At 32.2% G+C, this 17,533-nt stretch overlaps 1 protein-coding gene across 4 annotated transcripts in view; it reads left to right on the forward strand.

The window, feature by feature from the left end:
- Positions 1 to 17,138, forward strand: part of KIAA1715 (KIAA1715 ortholog) — a 74,862-nt gene extending 57,724 nt beyond the window's left edge. For 2 of the 4 annotated variants that reach the window (XM_008573614.1, XM_008573608.1), the window contains exons 10-13: positions 5,960 to 6,065; positions 7,303 to 7,373; positions 8,169 to 8,339; positions 15,553 to 17,138. In XM_008573614.1, coding sequence (XP_008571836.1) covers positions 5,960 to 6,065; positions 7,303 to 7,373; positions 8,169 to 8,339; positions 15,553 to 15,791 — 587 coding nt within the window. In that variant the 3' untranslated portion in view covers positions 15,792 to 17,138. Of the gene's footprint in view, positions 1 to 5,959; positions 6,066 to 7,302; positions 7,374 to 8,168; positions 8,340 to 9,772; positions 9,933 to 10,045; positions 10,129 to 15,552 lie in introns of those variants that run through there. The other 2 variants (XM_008573623.1, XM_008573628.1) reach the window with 2 other exon arrangements.
- Positions 17,139 to 17,533: the final 395 nt, after the last annotated feature.

Consider the following 17,533-nt stretch of genomic DNA (forward strand, 5'->3'; position numbering starts at 1 on the left):
CTTTATGGACATGTTCACTTTATGTAGAAATAAAATAATCTAGCAAAAGTTAAACTGGCTTAAAGGCTCTCAAAATCCAATTTGGCATGCTTATTCAAGTTGAAAATTTGATAATGAGGGATCACAATGACAATGTCTGCATTCAAACTTATTTTTTGATGATAATAATTGAATGTTGTTAGCGCAAGTAAACCACTAACCTATCTGATGAAATCTTAAAAATCACTTGATTTTTAATACTAAGAACTTGTTCTAGAACCTAGATTTCATATACTAATAGCTATAATTTTGACCTCAGTTGCTCTTTTTTAGATGGTAACAACCTTTAGATTGCAAATCTCCTTTTCTTATTCTTTTAAAATATTCATATAGTATTGCTACTCTAAAACCAGTCTTGAATGCTTTAAAGTTTTTCCACAGCCATTTTGAAAACTTTGCATCCTTTTATTGCAAGACTGATTCCAACAGGGTCTCATTTTGTTTCAGAGTCTTCTATTATGTCTCCATGTAAACCTCCATTGCTGCCCTCCTTACTCTTATATTCGTTGTCTCGTTTTACAAAGGCAAATTTTACATTTTATTTATTTTATTCTCTCATTTTCTTCTTGGTGCCTTCTTCTGTGTTGTCTCTCAATTCAGAGTATCTCCTGCAAACAATTCTCTTTCAATTTTCAGAGGTTATAGGGTTACAATTCATAAAGTTTGAATGTATAACTCTTCAATTTTGTTATTGTTGTTATATGATATAAATTATTAACTAAATTCTCTTTCTTCTATTCTCAACTCCCCATTAGTCTCTTCTGATATTGACCAATTTGTTACATGAAAACAGTATATGTCTCCATTTATTTAGGCCTTTAAGTTCTCTCAGCAGTGTTTTGTGGTGTTGAGTTATAGGTTTTGTACATTTTTTTGTTAAGTTTACATCTAATTAGTTTATATTTTTGATGCTGTTGCAAATGGTATTGTTTTATTACTACTTCCAGTTGTTTATTGCTAGTATATATAGAAATATAATTGATTTTTGTATATTAGTCTTGTATCCTATAACCCTGCTAAACTCACATATTGGTTCTAATAGCTTTTTTATTTATTTATTTTTTTAAAGATGACTGGTAAGGGGATCTTAACTCTTGACTTGGTGTTGTCAGCACCACACTCTCCCAAGTGAGCTAAACGGCCATCCCTTTATAGGGGTCTGAACCCGTGGCCTTGGTGTTATCAACACCACACTCTCTCAAGTGAGCCATGGGCCTACCCTACTAATAGCTTTTTAAAATAGATTATGTAATATTTTCTACATAGATGATCACATGGTGAGTAAAGAAAATTCTACTTCTCCCTTTCCAATCTGGTTTTCTTTTTTTTTTTTTCTTCTTACCTTATTACACTAGCTAGAACCTTCATTACAATGTCAAATAGAAGTGATGAGAGTAGACATCCTTGCCTGTTGTTGATCTTAGGGGAAAGTTTTTTTTCTTCTTACCTTATTACACTAGCTAGAACCTTCACTACAATGTCAAATAGAAGTGATGAGAGTAGACATCCTTGCCTGTTGTTGATCTTAGGGGAAAAGCAATTATTCTTTCACCATTCAGCATAATGTTAGTTGTAGGTTTTTGAAAAACAAATATTCTTTATCAGTTTGAGGAAGTGCCCTTCTATTCCTAGTTAGCTGGAGGTTTTTATCAGTAATAGATGATGAATTTTGTCAAATGCTTTCTCTGCATCTGACATGTTGATATTGGGTTTTCTTTCTTCCGTTGTTTCAATGTCTGTTCATATAGTGAATTACACTGATTGATTTTTTTAAATGTTTTCCTGGAATAAATCAACTTGCTTTCCTGGAATAAATCACACTTGGTCATGATGTATTATATTATATGTATATTGTTGGATTTGATTTGCTAATATATTGATGCTCATTAGGGATATTGGTCTGTAGTATTTTTTTTCTTGTCATATCTTTGTCTGGTTTTGGTATCAGAGAAATGCTGGCCTCATAGTATGAGTAAGTATTCCCTCTTCAATTTTCTGGACAAGCTTGTGTAGAATTGATAATATTTCTCCCTTAAATGTTTGAGAGAATTTACTGGTTGAAGCATTGGGGCCTGGTGTTTTCTTTGTGAGAAGTTTTTTCTTTTTTTTAAACTAAAATTCAATTTCTTCAATTAAAGAAAAGCTATAGACTAATGTCACACATGAACATGAACAAAAATTCTTAAAATTTTAGCAAATCAAATAGTTATCTATATCTTCTTGAGTAACCTTTGGTAATTTATTAGTCTTTCAAGGAATTTGCCCATTTCATCTAACTTGTAGAATTTATTGGTATGAAGTTGTTCATAATATTTCCATATTGTCCTTTTAATATCTTTACAATCTGGAGTTGTGCCATCTATCTCATTTCTCATATTAGTGTTTTGTATCTTCTCTCTTTGTTTCCCAATTAGTCTGGCTAGAGGTTTATTAATTTTATTGATCTTCTCAAAGAGCCAGCTTTTCTCTATAATTTTTATATTTTCTATCTTATTAATTTTCTCTCTGATTTTATTTTTTATTCTGTTTACTTTGGGTTTTATTTGCTCTTCTTTTTTAGTTTCTTAAAGTGGAAGCAGAAGTCATGGATTTTAGACCTATCTTTTTTGTAATATAAGTGTTTAGTGTTATAAATTTTCCTCTAAGTACTGCTTTAGCTGTGTATTATACATTTTGATATGTTTTCTCATTTTCATTTGGTTCAAAATCCTTTTTAATTTCCCATTTGATTTTTCTTTGAATCCTGGGTTATTTAGATTTATGTTATTTAGTCTCCAAATATGTGGAGATTTTTGAGATGTTTTTCTGTTGCTGATTTCTAATTAATTCTATTGTGGTTAGAAGACATGTTTCTTGAAAACATGTTTTTTGAATATTCTTAAATGTATTAAGACTTGTTTTATCTCCCAGAAAGTCATAGCTTGGTAAATGTTTGCTGTTCATTTGAAAAGAACATATATTCTGTACTTGTTGGGAAAAGTAGTTAGAATGTCATTTGGTCAAGTTAGTAGTAGATAGTATTGTTCAAGTCTTTTATATTGTTCCTGATTTTCTGTCTGCTTATTCTATCAATTATTAAGAGAGGGATGTTGAAACCAACTATAATTGTATATTTGTTTATTTCTTCTTGCAGTTCTATCAGTTTTTGCTTCATGTATTTTGAAGATCTGTTATGTGCATATATGTTTAGTATTGTTATGTCTTGCTGATGAATTGATTGTTTTGTCACTATGAAATTGCCCTTTTTATCCCTTGTAATATTCTTTGCTCTAAAATCTATTCTGCCTGATATTACTACAACTACTCCAGATTCCTTTTGAATAGTGTTAGCATAGTTATATCTTTCTGTCATTTTACTTTTAACCCATTTGTGTTTTTATTTAAAATGAGATATTTTGTAGACAGTATATATTAGGGGTTGCTTTTATATCCATTCTGACAATCTTGACTTCATAACGAGTGTATTAGGTTACATACATTTAATGTAATGATTAGTATGTTTGGGTTTGAGTTTCAGTGTTCCATCTGACTGTTTTTTTTCTATTTGTGCCATTTGTTTTTTGTTACCTTTTCCTTCATTGTCTGCTTTCTTTTTTATTGAATATTGTATTAGTTAGATTTCTGTCACTTATAACAGAATACCTGAAACTGGGTAATTTATAAAGAAATGGAATTTACTTCTTTCAGTTTTGGAGGCTGGGAAGTCCAATGTTGAGGGGTGCATCTGGTGAGGGCTTTCTTGTTGGGGACTCTGAATAGTCCCAAGAGGGCTGAGAGTATACTAACATGCTTACTTGCTCTCTTTTATAGAGTCATCAGTGTCACTCCTGTGCTAACCCACTCATCCATTAATTCATCGATCCATGAATGGATTAATCCATTTACAAGGGCATAGCCCTCATGATCCAATCACCTCCCTAAGGCCCCACCTTTCAACACTGCCACACTGGGGAATCAGCTTTCACATGAACTTAGGAGGGGCCAAACATTCAGATCATAGCAAGTATCTTTTATGATTCCATTTAATCTTTTTGCTGCCTTATTGGCTATAACTTTTTTTGTATATTATTTTAGTGGTTGCTTTGAGGTTTATAGTACATATCTTTAATTTATCACAGTTCACTAGCAAGTGATATGATACCATTTCATGTATAGTTTAAAAAATCTAACAATAGTATACTTATGTTTCTCCTCTTCTGAACTTTGTCAGATATTTTATTTCTACATATTTTATAAACATCACAATAAATTATTTTTCTTTTAAGTGGCTAATTATCTTTTAAGGTGATTTAAATAATTTTAAAGTCTTGTAGATTTATCCTCAAGGTAACCATTTCAAATATCTTATTCTTTTGTGTAGATTCAGCTTTCTGTCTGCTGTCACTTTCTTCTGCCTGAAGGAATTTTTTAAATGTTTCTTGTAGTGCAGTTCCGCTAGTGATGAATTATTTTAGTTTGTATGTATGGAAAATCTTCATTTTGAGTTTATTTTTTATTTATTTATTTATTTATTTTTTGTCTAAAAAATTTTTCAGTGTCCGGCAACGGGAGGGGCCAAACATTCAGATCATAGCAAGTATCTTTTATGATTCCATTTAATCTTTTTGCTGCCTTATTGGCTATAACTTTTTTTGTATATTATTTTAGTGGTTGCTTTGAGGTTTATAGTACATATCTTTAATTTATCACAGTTCACTAGCAAGTGATATGATACCATTTCATGTATAGTTTAAAAAATCTAACAATAGTATACTTATGTTTCTCCTCTTCTGAACTTTGTCAGATATTTTATTTCTACATATTTTATAAACATCACAATAAATTATTTTTCTTTTAAGTGGCTAATTATCTTTTAAGGTGATTTAAATAATTTTAAAGTCTTGTAGATTTATCCTCAAGGTAACCATTTCAAATATCTTATTCTTTTGTGTAGATTCAGCTTTCTGTCTGCTGTCACTTTCTTCTGCCTGAAGGAATTTTTTAAATGTTTCTTGTAGTGCAGTTCCGCTAGTGATGAATTATTTTAGTTTGTATGTATGGAAAATCTTCATTTTGAGTTTATTTTTTATTTATTTATTTATTTTTTGTCTTTTGTCTTTTTCCGTGTCCGGCAACGGATCGCAACCCTCAGTGTTGCCCCCGTACCGGACCGGGGACCGGCAATGGGATTGCAACCCTTGGTGTTGCTCCCACGCCTCGCTCAGCCAGTGAGCGGGAACCGGTCTGTATGTGGGATCCGAACCCTCGGGTGGGAGCGCCGCCGCGCTTCCCAAGCGGCGCACTTATCCAGTGCACCACCGGGCCGGCCCATTGAGTTTATTTTTAAAAGGTGTTTACAGAATTCTAGTTTGAAGATTTTTCCTTTTTTTCCTAGAACTTTAAAGATATTGTTTCACTGTCTTCTGGCTTGCATCTTTTCTGATGAGAAGTCTCCTGTCATTCTGACCTCTGTTATGTTGTACATAATGTGTCTTTTTCTAGCTGCCTTTAAGATTTTCTTCTTATCATTGCTTTTAAGCATTTTGATCATGCTCTGTCTTGGTACAAAATTACATTTCTTGTGCTTGGGATTTGTTGATATTTTTGGATCTGTGGGTTTATAGCTTTCATCAAATTTGGAAAACTTTTGCATATTCAAATATTTTCTTCTTTTCCTTCTTCTCCCTCTTCTTCTTCATGGACTCCAATTACATGTATATTAGGCTTTAAGTATATTTTTTGTAGTACAGTGTGCAGTATTTTCAATGAAAATTGGAGTGTTCCACAGAGATTTATAATAATTAATATTTTGGTGTTTTGTTAAAATCTCTTAAAAGTTCTAACAAGTGTAGGTAGTTCTTGGTAACTGAATTAAATTTTATATGTATAATATATATATATATATATATATAAATTTTATATATATTTGTTTATTTAATAGGTCTTCATCCTCCAGGTCCACCTTTAGCAAGACCCATTCTCCCCCGAGAACGAGGTGCTCTGGATAGAATTGTTGAATATTTAGTTGGTGATGGTCCACAGAACAGGTAATGTTTGCTAGGGTGGCAGATAAATGAAAATGAAAAACTTTATTGGTTAGGATGTGTGTGTGTGCACACACACTAGGTGTTCTATAGTTTTGTGGCTCCTATTTCCTGATTTTAGAACATAATGGAGTATTTTATAGCTCTGCAAAAGAGTATATGTTCATTTGTTTTTTCAGTAGGAGTTTGGACAAAGTAGTCTAGATAAAATCCATTTGGAAGAAATACTAACTCTGCTGTAAGATTATTTTTAGCCAAACTGAATTATTTCATTGTAATTTTTAAACTTGAAGAGCACAAAGATATGAAAACGTGGTAGATTGTAAGACATGGAGTTTTATAGGCATCAGTACTGGACTTGGTGATGGTAATACTTTTTATAATCATGAGAACAATTTACATGTATTTAGCACTTACAGTTCCTGAAATGCTTTTTCAATTGTTATCTTTTTTGATACTTAACAGTATCTCTAGGAAGATAGGTATGATATGAACAGAGAAATTGTCATAGTTTAGACTTTTAAAAAATTTATAGGGTAGTAGCATAGTTGTTTGACAATTTTACTAGTTAATATTATCATTTTAGTAAAGGGGCCAGAATTTAATGTTAACGTAATAAATCTTATGTTATTCAAAACAGATGGAATGATGTTTGATAGAGCCAAGTATTTGCTGAGTACATACACAAAGAACAGAGAAAGTGTATAAATAGAAAAATGAGGATGATGTTTGAGTGTAACTGGGAAAGACATAAGAATTGTTATGTATGGAAATTAACCTTTGGGCTGGACTAAACAAAATTAAATGCATTTCTTTACTGAAAGACTTCTCAGCATTTTTAGTATTTATTGTGAATCTGTAACAGGATTCATCTTTCCCAGTCTTATCCGACCACAGATTTGGGGGCTATTATTCTCAGGAATATACATTGGGAAACACCAAATTTAAGTGTTCTGTTATCAAATATGTTTCTGCTAACTTAGTAAGGATATTCAACCATTGCTTACTTTATTTTTAATTTAATGTATAAATTATATTTTTAAATGGCTGAAATTTTGGCTTTGCTTAATTTTGGCTTTTGTTTTAAGAGTATTGTTTATGGTGTACTAAGTAACATTTAATCTATTATGGCATATTTAGCTATGTTAAAATACAGATTAGCTGTGATGGCTAAAATAGTCTCTCCCATGAACTTTGTCTACATTTGTAACTAGTCTGTTCATTTTTCCTTGTGGTATAGGTATGCCCTTATTTGTCAGCAGTGTTTTTCTCATAATGGTATGGCTTTGAAGGAAGAATTTGAATACATTGGTAAGAATTATTGGGCAGTTAGATTGAAATATTTTACTCAAATATTTCATTCTATGCCACTTCCCATGTGATGTCATTTTACTTTAGATACTGTCTCTGTATACATTGTTAAGCATATTGACCTTATTTTAGTACACAAAGCAAAGCAGGGAAGACAACTCAGGTTTCTTCCTCTTATAATGTACAGCCTCTAGGCCAGTTGTGTTATCAGAATAACCTGAAGAATTTTAGAAATGATACCCAGGACCCACCCACAAAGAATCTGCTTTAATTGTTTTGTGGTGGGACCCAGGCATCAGCATTTTTTTAAAGCCCCACAGATGATTCTCATGTGTAGCCATGATTAAAAACTGTGGTAAATTAATTATGCTTCTGAAACATGACATACTAAATTTTCTTGGGCAAATGAGCAAGGTTCTGGATTTTAAAATACCTAATGATTCTGGTGACTAGAAATGCAATTTCAGTAATATATTGAAATAATTATAAATATTGTTTTGCTGTTACTTAACCTAGTATGTAACTTATTATGCCGTTTTTGCTTAAAAATTAATATTTTAGTTCTAATAATAATGAGGAAGTATGTGTTAAAATTAGCTTTGGTTAGAACACTTACCATAATATTATTAAAGTAACACAGAAATATCACAAGGGTACATAACCTTTAAAGGGTTCTTTGACTATTTTTAACATAACAGTCTTGTGAGTTATCTGATTAGATAATCGAGTTATCTGATTAGTCCTTGAACTGTCTTTGGTTTGTGGTTTTACTTATTTTTAATAAATTCTCTGCAGCTTTTCGATGTGCCTACTGTTTTTTCTTGAATCCTGCAAGAAAAACCAGACCCCAGGCTCCGAGACTTCCAGAGTTTAGTTTTGAGAAGAGGCAGGCAGCGGAAGGCTCAAGTTCAGTTAGTCCCTTGCCATCAGGAAGTACGCTTTCATCAGAGAACCAATGCAGTGAAGGTATGAATATGTTAATTAAACAATTTTGTCTCTTAATAACGTGTGCTGTTTAACAATAATAAAAGCATAATGCTTTTAGATAAGAATGGATAAATTTATCAGAACCTTGCCATCAGGAAGTACGCTTTCATCAGAGAACCAATGCAGTGAAGGTATGAATATGTTAATTAAACAATTTTGTCTCTTAATAACATGTGCTGTTTAACAATAATAAAAGCATAATGCTTTTAGATAAGAATGGATAAATTTATCAGATTTTGCAGCATGCATATATCATCTAATGCTCTGATATTGTAGCCTCCTGTGTGATTGGTATGGTGTGTTTCAGTTTTAAAATAACAGGTTATGTTGTGATAAGCAGCATCTTAGGTAAACATTGTTTATGGAATAACTCTTCTAAAAACTTTTGGGAGATTTGACTAGTAATGTTTTTATAGAATTATTTTTTCAATTTATGAGAGTGGAGCAGATTATTAGAATTATGAAACAACTATACAAAGGATAAAATATTCATAAGATTTGTGATTAATATTGATAAAATAGGTTTATGTCTACCACTTGAATTGAATTACCAGAAAGCATGAAACTTTGGAATTGGAAAGTCATCCTTGCATTTTTTGGGTGACTATATCAAAGGACTGGTGTTCCATTGAAACAAACAATTTATGAAGGTCCATGAGATTAACATTGCCTTTGACATAAAATCAGTCTTATTTTAGAGAAACAGAATTTATCAGAATTTATTGGGTTTTAGGATTTATCTAACAATTCGGTTTTAGAAATTCTTGAGAAAGTTTTATGAAAATATGGAAAAGATGAGATAGATGACCTCATTATTAATTGCCAGTTATTTCTTGCTATTAATTTCCTGTCAGTAGCTCTTTGCTAATCAGCTCTGAATTATGAAGATTGCTAAAATTATGACATAGGCCATGATATTTTGTTGCTATATCTGGTATAAAAAAAATGCAAAGTGGACGTTTAATTCACATAATTTATATACCGGTTAGTATTCATCCTTTTATTTTCTAGGAATTATCATTTACGTATATTTAATTTCTTTTTCATAAAAGCATTGAGTATTGCAAAAATTGTTTTAACCTAGAATATTATATGAAGTAGTGAATTTTTAGATATCAGAAGTTTAGTATGAGATTTAAGATTTGTTTTTTTTAAAACTTTGAAGAGTGAACCTAAAATATGTGTGTTGAATTGGGCTTGGCTTTTGGCTTACTAACAAATATCGAAATGAATTTGAATGCAGATAGCTATGATAGAGGCCTGTACACTTCCAGCACTGAGTCAATGCATTCATCTTTCCAAGTCTGCAACATCAACTCCAAACACAATGTCAAATTTTTTCTTTTGCTTACATCATGCTCTGAGCTGCATGCTGTCACGTGCAAATCAAACCATCCGCCTTGCCATTGCAGCCTCTTGGAACTGAAAATTAAAGGATTTCATACTGAAGATGCCCAGAGGAAAATCTGAAGTCCTTTCCATGAATAACCTTGCTTATGAAAGCTAAAGTGAATATTTGAAGGCCAATAATTGGGACCAAAAAAAAAAAAAAGAAAGAAAGAAAAGAAAAAACCAGCAAAGTAAACATCTTGAAAGCAGTCCCATGCTTTATATCTTCTGCTAAGGTCAAGATAGATAGTTAGCAAACAAGACCCAGATGTACCTTTCCTTCTCATCTAATCCAGGAGGAGCAATATCCCAGATGTCTCATTTTCTGTCTGAAATCTCTGGAATGAAGTCTAACTGGCTCAAACTCAACCCCAATAAGGTAATGTTAATAGGTGAAGACAAAACTTGAGGCAGATTCTGATAACTCTGTAGTGCTAAAAACTGAAGCAACAATTCCATTTGGTTAAGATAGTTTCTAGAATGGTAATTTTTCATACTTCTCTTTGGATTCATCAAAGTGGCGATGAGCTCCTTTTTCTTCTTTGGCTTTCCAGAAGACTGAAACATTTCTCCAAGACTCCTCTCTCAACACTATGATACACAGTTATCAATTCCAAGCTGGATTCCTTTAGTGAATGACTGGAAGTGTTTCTGGTGAACAAATGAAGCTGCATTGTTTTGAGTGCTAGTGACATACCCTTATGATTAAATTGAATTGTTAAGTAAGATCATCTCATCTCAATCATCTACTCTGTGCTAACAGCCAATGTAATTGGGGGCTTAGGTTTCTGATTTCTAAATTCCTCAATGATGTAGAAAATTGGTCTGAAAAAAAATCCTGCTTCAATTTTTATGTTTTTAAAAGTATTGAAATAGCTCCTTGATAGCAACAGGAACTGTAGAGATTGGGTTATTATTTTACAGATAAAACCAAAAGGTAACTTTCTTCCGTCTGAACTTTTCTTTCAGCAATATCAGTAGCCATTTATATGAATAATCTAGAATTAATAGGAGAAACATTTCTTTCCAATCTATGATGTAAGACTTTGAAGTTAAGTATTGTGTGGATTCTGATATCAGAAGATTCTACAGTTAGAATGAGACACAAGGCTATTAAAATTTCTGGACCACTCTTTAGGATAACATATGGAATCTTGGAAAGTTTCCATCAAAGAAGGGGAGACCTAGAAGAAATTTTTTCCCATTAACTGCTCATTTGAATTCCTAGAATTTTTTTCTTTAGCTATGCATCCAAATGCCTTGGTAATAGATTATGAGAGAAACATAAGATACTAGGGATATGGATTGTCTTTTTATCTGAGTGCCTACTAGACACGGTATGCCAAAAAATGAACTGCTTTTAGGTTCCTCAGTTTCTTTCATGATTAAATGTGTAGTACAGTTTATTCTTGAATCTCTGCTAAGTCACATTAAAGTGACTTCAGTTTTGCCTTTTGTTTTTAAGTGCTTTCTAAAGTACCTGATATTAAGCATTCTTTTTGTGAGATGTGGTAATCATTAGAGTACTAGGTTTCTACATTGTTAGTATACTAGTAGATACAGTGATTTTTTTGGTTTAAAAAATGTTAATATTGTGTTTTCATTGCTCAGTTGTTTTTGTCTACGTCTTCTTTGATTATTTAAGTAGAAAATAGCTTTTATTCAACTGAAAACTTGCTAATAATGGAACTCATGGCATTTAGTCAATACTACCAAAAATAGCAAGTAAAATTTATATAAGGTGAAATTTATATTAGTAACCTGATTTCTGTCTTTCCTTTCTTTTAAACAAAATAGTTACCATTAGGTTGTGTTGAACCAGGGAAAATTCAATTTTTAGGAAATTGAACTACTTGATAATGTAAATTTTGTTGAATTCTGTGTATTTACCAGATCCCAAAAGCTTATACCTTTGTTTATATTTAATTATGTGCAGCTTACTCAAGATGTAAACTAGTCTGTAGTATGTTTTTGCATGTTTGTTTTAGATATAGAGATCTTTTGGCCTTCTGACTCCTCTTTCTAAAACACCTTCACCTAATAATTTAGTCATGGCCTAATAATGAAACTCTTAACTTGTCTAATGGATTTGTTCATCAATGGGAAATAATTAAATGATGTTCTGTGTGTTGAATACTAGCTATTTTCTCATAGGTGGTTATAATTTAATTGAATTTTATTCATTGAGTCATTGGGTTGAGTTGGGATGAAATTCATGCCTGTGTTTCTTAAATATAAGTTGGCCATTTTCCTTAAGGCAGGAAAATCTTGTAAAAACTGCCTGTTTAAAACCTACAAGTTCAAAGACAGATTGTTAATTTTAGTTTAACGAAGTTCATTTGGGTAAGTTCATAGTTTACACATACAGTGAGCACTGATATGTTCGCAAGGCAGAATTTTGATGAGTTAGCAAGGCAAAAATATATGAAGTTGTTTTGCTAGACTATTCTTTAATTTTCTTAAAAAATTGTTCTTTCAAGAGCTAGAATAAAAACTTAAAGGTAGTGTGATGTTCTTACCTGTTTTTGCATGTGTGTGGTTTATAGATGAGGCAGTGGTATTTATTATACAATTATACTCAGTTTTATGAGTTCGAATTGTCTAGCTTGAAGCCAATTGTTACTATTTGGTAGAAAAAGCTTCTCTTTAGAATATTGGGGTGGGAGTGGGGTGGGTGACAGATGGAGAAAGAAATTCCATGGATCATTTCATTTTATCACATTGTGGTATATTGTGGTATGTTGTTTTCTTGTCATTATAGTGGCCAAAGTCAATTTTAAAGTTTTTCTTACAGATGGAATTAAGTCATTAAGGTAACTATTTTATATTTTAGTCTTGAATTGGGCCATACAGGGAAAAGTAGGACCGTTTAATTAGTGTGAACACAAAGGCTGATCTCTCTTTTAGTATTTTATACCCAAATATTAACATCTTCTGAAATGTGTTGTATGCTACCAAGCTATTTTAAACTGCAACTTCGCAGAAAAAATTTACTGATTTTGTTAGAATCGGCATATGAGGCTCTATCATGGAAATAAGTACTTTTGGAATACATTACTAAAGTAAAGTTCTATGGTTTAGTTATTAAATTGATATGTAATTAATTCTCTATTAGTCTTTTACATCAGTTTATTTAGATCTTGTTTGATGATTTCACAAAATGGCACTGGTATCCAAACGCCAAGTACCTACCTCATTTAGTCTAGCCAATGTCTGCATTACAGGTATCATGTCAGGAAGAAAAGTAATCATTAATAGGCTCTTTGATTATTTTCAAGCCCCACCTATCATTTCACCATTTTTTTTAGTTTTCCATATATTCTCTGAAATATAGTATAATATTAACTGGAAAATTGTGTGTATCATTTTGTTTTCTAATTATGACAGCACATGGTATTTCTTTGAATTCATGTGTTATAGAAATTTAAAAATTTTAGTATTGTAGTTCTCTTTGTATTAAATGATTCTTTATGACCACAGAATTTCTAAATTAAATTTGCTTTGACCAATTAAGTGTCTGTTTCTGAAAATAGTAGCATCACAAAACTTTAACAAGATAAGCCTTGAATTTTGATACTTCTGTTTCAGTACAGTATTGAGGCAATCTGTCAGACAGAATATGACATACTGTGTGGGCCTATGTTCACTTAAACATGTTTATTGGTAAGTTGAGTCCTGGATTCTGAGCTTTTTGTTTTTTCATTTTGTGTGGCTTTTTGATTTGTTTCAAAAGGCTTATTAAACAATAACAAATTATAAAATTCTTGCCAAGCAAGTATTACTCTATGTCTGGAGAGTGGTAGAAAACCATGACTCTTAAAATTCTTTCCTGTATAAATTCTGTGTGGGTAGAATTACAAATGGTTGGAATCTCTTGAAGTTTTCCACGGAAGAACTTACTTACCCTTGTAGCAGAAATGATTTGTACATGGTCCATAAAATTTCATTTGCCTTTGCTGCTTTTCCTTTTTGCCCTGGAACATTCAGATAACAAAACTTGATTGACTTACTGCTTTTCTAACTTGGATTTTTGTTAAGATTCCAAATAATACAGCAATGCCATTTTAAGTTCCATATTAAGGTACAAATAAGATTTTTATGACATTTGGCACAAATATGATATATGACCATCCTTACTACTTTTTGTGATCATGTGAAATTTTTATACAATAAATCCTCATTAAGTTGAATGTTCCTAATTTCGGAACTTGGGTCTTTTATTCTATATATAAAAAGGAGGAACATGGTTTTAATTAATTCTGTCAGTCAGAGTCCAAGGTATCTGTTTAAGGGAATAGCTCTTTTTAAATATTTTTAAAATCTTGGCATAGAGTGTATAAGGTGTAGATAATTTGTATTTATTAAAACTGGTATTGTACAACCATGAATTTCTAAGATGTTCATGTTATCATGTGTGCATATAACACATAATTTCTTTGCAAAATTACCAATTAACTTTATTTATTTATCAAAACTCTGGCTTGTACTATGTAAGAAACTTAACTAGAACTTTTTGCTAAATAGTCTGGTCTTCTCTAAGATCATAAGGGATCTTCTATGAGGGTAGGAAATCTGCTTTTTTGCTTAGTTGATGTGGTTTACACCATATTTCTCCTACCATAAATATTAATTGCTATTCATTAGAAAAACAAAACAAATATTTCAAAGTTAGATTTTTATCTTTGTCTTGGAAATTGTATGGCCCAATGCTTATCTGCTTCTGTCATTCCATCTCCCATCCTGTTCTTTAAACTTTAAAGAATTAAAAGCAGTTTATTTAATAAAATTGTTATAATTATTAAATTATTATTAAGAGGTTTGCATTTAATAAAACTCAAAAAGAGTTAGATGGAATAAATTTTCAGGTAGGGACCAAAACTTATCTTCTGCTATGGAGACAGGGCGGATGGAGAGGGCAGGGAAAGACCCTTCCCTTTCTCTCCCTTGCGTGCTAGGTATATATCATATTCTGACCCAGAGATTAAATACTGAGGACTTGTCTTGCAGAGGTGTGAGGAGAGACTTGTCATGCCTTTGGGAAAGGTAGATCCCCAGTCCTTGGTTAATAGAGATGTTATATCAAGGTGGGAAAGCACCATCTCTTTCACACAAACATGCAAAAGTACACATTTCACAGGGTTGCCTGGGCACAAGGCAGTTTGCTGGACTGTTGTCTTACAGCACATAATTCTGTTGGGATTTTGTTTGATTTTTGAACATTCAACTTTTAAATACATCTTTAGGAACTTATTTTGTATGAAAATATATGAAAATATGGGGCTTTAGATTAAAGTTTGCCTGTGGGTTTATTTCATCTAAATTATTTTTTTCCTTCAGTCATACTAACTCATAAGTAGTATGCTGTAGTGAGTACTTATTTTAAAAGATTTTTTTTTTCCCTTTTTGTCTTTTTTACTGACCCATAATGGGATCGCAACCCTCAGTGTCACGCCCGTACCGGGGACCGGCAACGGGATCGCAACCCTCGGTGTCACGCCAGTACCAGGGACCGGCAACGGGATCACAACCCTTGGTGTTGCGCCTGCACTGCGCTCAGCCAGTGAGCGGGAACCGGTCTCCACATGGGATCCGAACCCTCGGCGGGAGCGCCGCCGCACTCCCAAGCGGCGCACTCTCCAGTGCGCCACCGGGCCGGCCCTATTTTAAAAGATTTTAAGGATAATGTTAGATCATTCTGTTTCTTAGTACACGTGTGCGTGTGCACGTGTTTATCTTTTGATTGCCTTATTTAACAGTTTTAACATTTGGGTATTCCTAAAGTCTTGAATCTTTATCTTTTCAGAATCTCTAGAAGAACAAGATGTTCTTGATAATAGTACAGAGCAGACAGATGACAAAATATCAGCTACAGAGCAGACAAACCAAGTGATTGGAAAAGCATCTGGCTCAGAGGAACCAGAGGAGAAACAAGAAGAGACCGAGAATGAGGAAACCTCAATGAATGAAGCCAAATCAACAGTTGCCATAGCTGATGCTGTTCCTAATCCTGAACTAAGTGTAGAATCTTTGATAACAAACTAGTAGATGTTTCTGTGTGCCTTCAACTGGATATTTATAGTCTTACTGATGTCAGTTATTGCTTTTTAGGTGGTACTTTTTTTTTTTTTTTGCCCCTCTAAGGATATGCTTGATATCATTTGAATTCAAGTTGCTTAGTTATTTCAGTATGTCAAAGTTATATCTACTGGGTATTAAGATTAAAAGCAAGTGGTATCAGTGAAGTAAGATCCTTTTGAATATACAAAGACCCACGCTATTTAGACAGCTTTTGGATTTTTTTTTTTTTGGTCCCGTCAAAAAGTAAACAAACATTACAGCATTCTTTTTTTCTATATGTATAACCTGTAAATAATATACATTGTGACATAGGAAGAACTTTGGTTAGGAATAAGTTCTCTAATAGTGTTTGTTTTAAGGAATGAAACTCAATTAAGATTTTGAATACTTCATCATTACAAATGGATAAAATTTTAAGTCTTGAGATATTTGCCAGCAGGGGTGGAGTGGGGAATGTCTATTTAGGTGTTTACATTAAGTGGTTTGTGAAAGTTATAACTGTTAACTACATAGGCATTGGTACGAATTTTCAATAAGAATGCAATTTGAACAGTCAAGTGCAGTGTTTCTTTTTGATGTCTCTTATTTTGTAGCTGGGTGAAAGGCACATGATATATATAATTAGTTTATGTTTACATATTCACATAGGAAGTATATCAGCACTTGACTGTACTTGAATTCTGAGCATTATTTATACTTGTAAAATAATGATATATAAGTGAATTTTGTGCTCTTTTGTGTATTTTGTTAAGGAAAATAAAGGTAATCTGGCAGCAGCTTCTTTTTGTAAAATATCTAGACTTCTTCAAAGAGTGTCTTGGTGGATGACTTGTCTACCTGAAAAATATTAGTAGGAAGAACTCACAATACAATAAATCTGTAGATTCTGTTTAGAGCAAATAATGATGCTTTTATTTAGACTTGTTGCTTTTCAAGTTCAGAGAAATAGTGACATTTAGAGGTTCTAATCAGACATTAGGTCAGGAACATCTTAGGCCATTTGTAGTTTTTAACTTTGAGAGACAGTAAACTTTGTAAGAATAGGCAATTAATTCCTGGTAGTTCATTGGATTTATTTATGTACTAAAAATTAGCTAGGAAAAACTTTTGGTCCAGAATGGTAATTCTTGGACCTTAAATGCAGTGTGATTAACTTTTATAGCTTCCTTTTATCTCTCTTCTCCAATATTTAAAAAAAAATTGAAATCAAGTTATGCCAAAAGGAGGAACATATAAGAATGGTGTTGTCTGACTAATGTTTCTAAGTCGTTCATTTTATTAAAATGAATAAAATTTTTTATTACTTAAAAATTCATTTTTATTATTTAATATCTCATATCTGACAGGTATTTTTAAGGAACCCAATCTGTTAACAGTCATAGCCACCTTGGTATAGTGACCAGAGTTTTTGAGCTTACAAAATTGGGCTTAAATTCCAGCTCTGTAGTCTTGGGCAAGTCACCTAACCTATCTGAGGATTGTTTTTTTGTCTGTAAAATGGGAAGAATAATACCTATTTTTCAGGGTTATTGAGGTGATTAAGAATAATTTATGCAATGTGCCTTGCTCTCTGCCTGATAACTAAGAGATATTAAGTAAATGTTATTTACTTAATAACATTTGTTATTATTGACATCCCTATGAAATATGGAAGGGTCATAAATTCTTCCTCTTGCAGATAAGGAAATTAAAAACTAGTATGAACA

This window comes from Galeopterus variegatus, unplaced genomic scaffold (genome assembly GCF_000696425.1).
Source record: "Galeopterus variegatus unplaced genomic scaffold, G_variegatus-3.0.2 Scaffold53, whole genome shotgun sequence".
NCBI classification, from domain to species: domain Eukaryota; kingdom Metazoa; phylum Chordata; class Mammalia; order Dermoptera; family Cynocephalidae; genus Galeopterus; species Galeopterus variegatus.